The sequence below is a fragment of the Fukomys damarensis genome, unplaced genomic scaffold (genome assembly GCF_012274545.1).
Source record: "Fukomys damarensis isolate Sample0158 unplaced genomic scaffold, DMR_v1.0_HiC HiC_scaffold_37, whole genome shotgun sequence".
Taxonomy (NCBI): Eukaryota; Metazoa; Chordata; class Mammalia; order Rodentia; family Bathyergidae; genus Fukomys; species Fukomys damarensis.
Genome location: NW_022900949.1, coordinates 27,111,417 through 27,118,870, shown reverse-complemented (window position 1 = coordinate 27,118,870; position 7,454 = coordinate 27,111,417). Strand labels below are relative to the sequence as shown.

Below are 7,454 nucleotides of genomic sequence, written 5' to 3'. Positions count from 1 at the left end.
TGGCCTAGACCCTGCTGCCGCTCCGGGCTGGGCCTCCTGCAGGCTTCTCCCTGCGGCTGGGCACCCCCCTGGGTCTTTGCTCCTCTGGGCCGCAGTCTCAGTGCCTCTTTGCCTGTTCCCTGTTCCCTCCGTGTTCCCCATCCCTACGTGTTTCTCTGCCTGGGTGGACCTGGGTGGGCAAAGGGCTTCGGGTGAGCTCCACCCTCCCTGCGCCGCCCACCCAGTGCCCACGGCTACCCGACCCCTCCGCAGATGTGAACGAGTGCTGGACCTCGCCGGGCCGGCTGTGCCAGCACACGTGCGAGAACACGCTGGGCTCCTACCGCTGCTCCTGTGCCAGCGGCTTCCGGCTGGCCGCGGATGGCAAGCACTGCGAAGGTACTGCCTCTGGCCCCGCCCACAAGGGGGACCAGGCCGCTAGCCCCGCCCCACCCGGTCGACTTCCCCGCCCACTCTGGTCTATAGCCCCCGCCCACCCTACCTCTGACCTCAGCCCTGGCCTCAGGCTTCTGCATCCCTATCCTGGGGCTGACCTGGGCGCACACACTGCAGGTGAAAGGAGTTGCAGGCAGGGGAACCGAAGCCAGGTTTGCAGAGGCAGAGAAGGGATTAAGAGCAGGGGCCACGGAAGTGGGTGGTGGCCATGGGGCACCCTCATCTGCCGCCCAGCATTCAGGTCCTCCCTCAGCAGCCTCCTCTTCGTGGCTTTCCGGTAGCCAGAATATCCATATTTGTAGAAAACTGAGTGGTGTGTGCATGTCACAGATGGATTCAAACTTCAGCCACACCGGCCTCTGCCCTGCTCCGAGAGCACAGGCACGCTCCCTCCTCGGGCCTCTGCGCTGCAGGCGCCGGGCCCTGCCCTCCACCGGGAAGGCCCGCCTCCCACAGCCCCACCAAGGTTTCCTCTCTGACTGCTCTCTTGAAACTGCAGCCCACCCAGCACACTCCTGAGCCTTTCTCTGCTTTTCTAAGCCCTTGGTTAATTCCCCCTTGCGCGCGCACACACACACACACACACACACACACAAACACACACACACACACAGTCACTGCACCCTCTCCCATGTACCAGCCCGGGCGACCAGGCAGCAGGGGGCCCCAGGCCTTGAGTCCAAGTTGGCCGCGTGTGACACCACCCAGAGCCATCTGTGCCCGGTGCTGTGCCCACACAGTACCCTCGGGCAGGGAGAGCCCCGCTGTGATCGTCACTTTCCCGGTACTGTACTGCCTCTACCCATGCCCCTGTCCTTTTGGGGGCAGCTGGTTCTCCACTGGTGCCTGAGCTTGGCTGGAACTGTAGTTCTCCTGAGACAAGGCCGCAGCCGCATGTAAGCTGGGGCGTGAGCCTCGTCTCTGGGCTGTGAGGACCCCACCCTGACCACCGCCCGGTGTCCCCACAGATGTGAACGAGTGTGAGACCCAGCGCTGCAGCCAAGAGTGTGCCAACATCTACGGCTCCTACCAGTGCTACTGCCGCCAGGGCTACCAGCTGGCGGAAGATGGGCACACCTGCAGAGGTGGGCGCTCCTCTCCTCCGCCAGGGTCGGGTGGGTGTGCGGTCAGGGTGTGTGGCCCGAGACCGGCCCCCGCTGCGGGAAGCGGTTGTGGATCAAAGCCGTGGAGAGCACGGGAGTGGGAGTCGTGGCTGTGACGGGGACAGGCTGTCTGTGGCGGGCTGGGGTCGTGCAGGTGCACGAGGCCCTCAGTGAGCGGCGACCCCCTCTCCGCAGACATCGATGAGTGTGCACAGGCTGCCGCCATGCTGTGCACCTTCCGATGCCTCAACGTGCCCGGGAGCTACCAGTGCGCATGCCCGGAGCAGGGCTACACCATGATGGCCAACGGCAGGTCCTGCAAGGGTAAGCGGTGGCCGCCACCGGGGCGCCGTGGTCCTCACACGGTTTGCTGGGCACTCGGAGCACAGCACTGTGAATGGATGCAGAATTCCCTGTGCCCGCAGTGCTCAGATCTCCCAGGTGCACACTGCCTTCCCTGGGAGGTGGGCAGGATACGGCGGGGGTGCTAATGAGGCCGGGGACTCTCCAGGGAGGGCTGGGGCCTCAGTCACCATTCCTGAGTCTCTGAAGTGCTGTCCAGGGACGGGGTAGGGGGTGGGCCCCTCGGACGAGGGGAGAGGGTCCCAGGGAGGCCTGTGTGGGGAAGGGACCCCATTCCAGGGGACGTGCAGGTTGGGGCCGGGCAGTCTCCTGTCTGATCTGCAGTAGAGGGGACTCCATCCCTGGAGGGACCAGGCTTCGTGACCTTGAAGAGTCATGGCCGTCTTTTTTGCCGTTGTCCTCTAAACTTGGGTGCAGGACAGGCATCAACTGTCGAAGAACTGGCCACTGAGCCCCCCGGCACACAAAATACCTGCCCTCCACCTGGCTTCTGGGAATGCGTCCCTCCAGACTTGCACAGAGCCTGGAGGCCGCTGGTCAGATCAGGGGACAGAGTTAGGGCCACAGCGATCTGAGACCGCATACTTCAGGTGTCTGTGCTCCTACCAAGGGTCCTGAGATCAAGTTGGGGGTCTCGGCCATTGAATTAGAATGCAGGATGGGATGGGAGAGCGAAGCCTGGCATCTTCCAGCGGGCCTGGTGTGTAAGTGTCGCTCGGTCCTCATGGTGTGTACTTGGTCCTCACTGGAGGTGGATGTGGGAAAAAAGCAGGGATAAACTAAGTCCTGAGGCCCTGCGTGCACTCATATGAGTGGCGGCTCAGTGTCTACCTTTTGGAAGCTGCCGTGGGCTCCCTGGATGCGCAGCCTCTGCTGCGTAATCCATGGGCTCAGGGAAAGCCCGGCCCCGGGTCCATCTGAGTCCTGAGTCACTCCCAGAACCTGTGAAGCTAAGCAGCTGTGCCTTCGGTGTTCTGGCCTTTTGAGGACCCAGACTGGACCCTGGGGTGCCAGGTTCTACGGGGAGGAGGAGGGGATGCTGGCCACAGGGAGCATGTGTGACCTCGGGAGCACCCTTCAAGGTCACAAACAGGACGGAGAAGCAGGAAGGCGCTGTCCCCTCAGCCTTGTCTGTAGAGTATGCACCCCTGAGGCAGAGCCTGTCTTGCTTTCCTCATTTAGAGCCATACCCTGGTCAGGATGCTGGGCCGAGGTGCTGAATGGACAGGAGCTGCTGCTAAATGTTGCTGTACACACACACACACACACACACACACACAGAGTTGGCCCTGTGTATCTTCAGGTCTCATATCTGCAGATTCAACTGTGGGTTCAAAATAATCCTGAAAATAGAAACCGCCCCTCCAGTGCACAGATGTGGACTTTTCCTTACCATCACTCCCTAAACCAGGGGTGTCCAGCCTTGTGGCCACAGGACATGTGGCCTGGGACAGCTAGTAATGTAGCCCCATGTGGTTGTAAACTTTTAACAGCATGTGATTTTTCTCTTGGTGGTGGTGCTGGGCATTGAACCCAGGTCCTTCACACTGAGCTACATCCTTAGTCCCCTTTTAATTTTTTTCTTCCCATTTTGAGACACGGTCTTGCTAAGTCACTACATTTCTAGGATGGGCTCAGACTTGCAATCCTCCTGCCTCAGCCTCCAAGAGTGCTACGATTATAGGCAATTATAGGCATGTGCTGCCATGCCCAGCTATTGTATGAGCCTGTGGTGCTGTCCTCAAGGGCAGACTCCACAGGTGAATGCACACAGGCAGGGGCACGGTGCTGTGCTAGTCCCGCGTCCTGTGCCTGCCAAGCACGGTTGAATGGGAATGCGGTGGGTCCGATGTAGCACATAGCCATGCAGCTTTGCAGGTGACGCGCGGCGGTGACCAGCGAGTGTCTCAGCTCGCTTGCGTGTGTGCCCATGAAGACAGGCACTGACTGTGATTACGCAGACAAATTTTCCATTTCACTATTACACTTGGACTCGTGTTATTTTGTGGCATAACGGAAGCCTGGTTACTCGTAAGCGTCTGTTCTGGATTTGCTGTGTGGCCCGGACAGTTTCTCTTCACCCGGTGTAGCCCAGGCTGCCTCAGGGTTAGATGCCGGCTCTTGAGCCCTGCAGTGTGACGGCAATGGGCAGGGCTCGCACGGGCTGTGGCACTGGAAGCAGTTGGAGCCGAGGTCCTGCCTGGTAGGGTGACCAGGGGTCTGTCCGGCCCTGGGGCTGCGCGCTGGCTGATACCCAGGGTCGGTGCTGTGTGTTTGTAATAGTAGTGGAGTGCTCTCTGGAAATGGTGAGCATTTTCTTAGGCCTGAGAAAGCCTTTGCTTTGGGAGCTGCGTTCTGCAGTGTCCCTCTGTCCCCATGTTCTTTGTCACCTGGCTGCAGGGCTGTCCTGCCCACGCCGGCCTTTCCAAATCCCAACACAGGAGCCTGGTGGCACAGGCCTGGGGTGGCCGGAAAGTCGGGTCCTCACACACAGTGCTTTGCACCCAGTTCTGAGGGTCTCCGTCCACACAGGCCCAGGGCAGAGGCAAGGAGGTGGGGGAGCAGGAGAGGCCCTATCATCTCGAGGACTCACTAGTGACCATCTGCAGGAAGCAGCCTCCTGGCTGGGCTGCATCCCCCCACGTCCCCCATCTACTGGGAGCCACCCTGGGGAGGGGGGAGGGTGACCCTTTTCACAGAGGAGCAAAGTGAGGCCCGGGGAGGGAGCTAATCCCTGCCGCCCCGAAGGAGGACCTGAGGGCCCATGGCCATGGGGACACAGGTGATGGCAGGTGGTCCCCCACTTGGCTGGTGGGGTCGCTGCTCTGATACCACCTTTAGGAGCCAGCCTGGCATCTGACATATGCGCCACCTTTAGCATCAAAGCAGACCTTGCTTCCAGCCCAGCTGTCCTGCTGACCGCGGTGTGACCTGGGCCAAGACTGTGTCCCTCTCTGGGCTCTGTTCCCTCCCATGCCTCGGCAGAGTGGTGGCCTGTGGATAACAGGGCTGGTTTGAGGACTGAGAGAGGAGAAATCCGTGCAGGGCCAGTAGGAAAACAAACCGCAGCCGTAGAGGGTGTCGCTGACGACCAGTGGGGCTCCTGCTCACGGCTGGGCAGCCTGTCCCCCCAGGGGAGTCATGAGGACCCACAATCCAAGCTTACGAACACACTTGCTTCTCTGGGCTTCGTGTGGACACACCTTCCCGGAGTGTGCATCTGCGTGTCTGGTCACTGTGTGGGTGTGCTTGGGCCGTGTCGGTTCTGTGAGTTCACAGGAAGTGTGAGAGAGACTCGGGCGGGGCATCTGCGGTGTGCTCCAGAGGGCTGAGCAGTCTGGGATGATTGAACACGCAGCGCAGGATGGCGGCCGTGGGCGAGGAGGACCAGGGCAGGGGAGGCAGGAGGCCCGAGCAATAAGAAGCCAGGAGTAGTGGCCCATGCCTATAATCCAAGCTACTCTGGGGGCTGAGGCAGGAGGATTTCAAGTTTAAGGCTAGACTGGGCAATTTAAGACCCTATCTCAAGGTAAAAATAATTTTTTAAGGGCTGGAGGTGTAGACCAGGGGTAGAGCAGTTACCCGGTGTCTATGGGGCCCTGGGTTCCACCTCCAGCCCCACCGAAGAGCCAGCTGGGGAAGGTGTTTACAGAGTGTCCCAGCAGAAGCGGTAGCGTCCGTACAGACCCGGGTGCAGGTCCGGTCAGGTGTTGGGGCGGAGGACGGAGGTGTCCAGCAGTGCTGTAGCTACGTGGAAGGGTGGGCCAGGGCTTGGCGTCCTCGGGAGGCACTTGGGTTTCATTCAAGAGCAGAGAGAAGCCATGGGAGTAGGAATAAGGCCGCACGGCTGACAGTGAGATCCGGCTGCTTTACTTTGCTGAGACAAAATAACCCGACACCCACAGTCAGGGCAGTGAGGTTTCAGTTCATAGTTAGCTCCACGCAGGGGGCACCGCAGGGGAGAATCAGTTCACAGCAGGCAAAAGCCAGCAAAGCCACAAGGCACAAGCAGCCATCGCAGCCTCTTTCTGCCCCTTTCATACTCTGGTGAGGCTACCGGCTTAGCGCAGGGCTGTGACACACACCCCTAACCCTGGATCGCTCTGGGTCCGTCTCAGCGTCACGCCCTAGACCCAGCCACCTCTGAAAAGCCCCACGTATGGCCGCATGAGGCCCTGGGGGATGTCTGGACACAGCGTGGTACGGAGTGGCACAGGAGCCACATTCCCAAAGCCAGGATGAGTTGTACAGGCTGGGCTATCCTGGCCCTGGGGCCCCCCCTCACCTCCCCTCTGCTCCCCAGACCTGGACGAGTGTGCACTGGGCACACACAACTGCTCTGAGGCTGAGACCTGCCACAACCTTCAGGGCAGCTTCCGCTGCCTGCGCTTCGAGTGCCCTCCCAACTACGTCCGAGTATCTGAAACGTGAGTGCCCCGACCCGGGCAGGGACCCCGGGACCCCGCCCTGCGCCCATGCTGCCCGGCCAGGTGACAGGGCCCCGCCTTGACCAACTCCTGCCCTGCTCCCGCGTGTGCACGCGCACGCACACGCACGCACAGTAAACCCATCATCTGCTGCGTAAGGAATTCTCCGACACTTGGCATCTTCAGGCGGTGAACACGTGAGCAGCGTCACTGGCTGTTTCCAGGGGCCGCACCATCTTCAGGAGCCACTAGGGGCCTGGGGGTCCCACCCACCTGCTCTCATGGCTCTGGGCAGGAGGCTCAGCCCCTCCACGCCTCTGGGCCTCTCCAGGGGGAGCTTGTGGCCCGCGTCCCCCAGTGTAAAGCGAGCTGGCGGAAGAGCGAGTGACAGTCCTTTAACCTCAGCTAGCCTTGGAGGTGACTGCGCATGGGTTCTGCCACGGGCCACACAGCTAAGCGCTGTCAGAGGGAGCCTGAGGGGACCGGGCAGGGCGTGGGTGCAGCAGGCAGGAGGATGGGCGGGAGGGAGGAAGGAGAAAGGGTCAGAAGGATGGAAGGACAGGGATGAGTAGGACTGTGCCTCCTGCTGTCTATACACGGGGCCCATGGGGCTGTTAGGAGCGCTGTGGATGCGGGGCGAGGCTGTCCGTTTGCTCCAGGGGTGGGACCCGCTTAGCCCCGCCGTCCGGCCGGGCCCCGCCCACGCAGCCCCACCCACCGACCAGGCCCCACCCCACAAATCTGGACCCTAGAGTCCCGTCTGTTGAGGAGGCTCCGCCTACAGAGCCCTGTCAGCCAACCAGGCCCCTCCCAGTGAGCAGGCCCCACCCCACAAGCCCCGTCCACCAACCAGGGCCCGCTCTCCGCCCCGCAGGAAGTGCGAGCGCACGGCGTGCCACGACCTGGGGGAGTGCCAGAGCTCGCCGGCGCGCATCACCTACTACCAGCTCAACTTCCAGACCGGCCTGCTGGTGCCCGCGCACATCTTCCGCATCGGCCCCGCGCCGGCCTTCACGGGCGACACCATCTCGCTGACCATCACCCGGGGCAACGAGGAGGGCTACTTCGGCACGCGCCGGCTCAACGCCTACACCGGCGTGGTCTCGCTGCAGCGGCCGGTGCTGGA

General features: G+C 61.7%; 1 protein-coding gene across 1 annotated transcript in view; it reads left to right on the top strand.

The window, feature by feature from the left end:
- The window catches only part of Fbln2 (fibulin 2), a 52,871-nt gene that overhangs the window by 44,857 nt on the left and 560 nt on the right, over positions 1–7,454 (top strand). Inside the window, exons 14-18 of the mRNA XM_010617267.2 lie at positions 155–378; positions 1,404–1,520; positions 1,734–1,862; positions 6,205–6,328; positions 7,203–7,448. Of these exons, the coding sequence (XP_010615569.1) occupies positions 155–378; positions 1,404–1,520; positions 1,734–1,862; positions 6,205–6,328; positions 7,203–7,448 (840 nt within the window). The remainder of the gene's footprint in view (positions 1–154; positions 379–1,403; positions 1,521–1,733; positions 1,863–6,204; positions 6,329–7,202; positions 7,449–7,454) is intronic.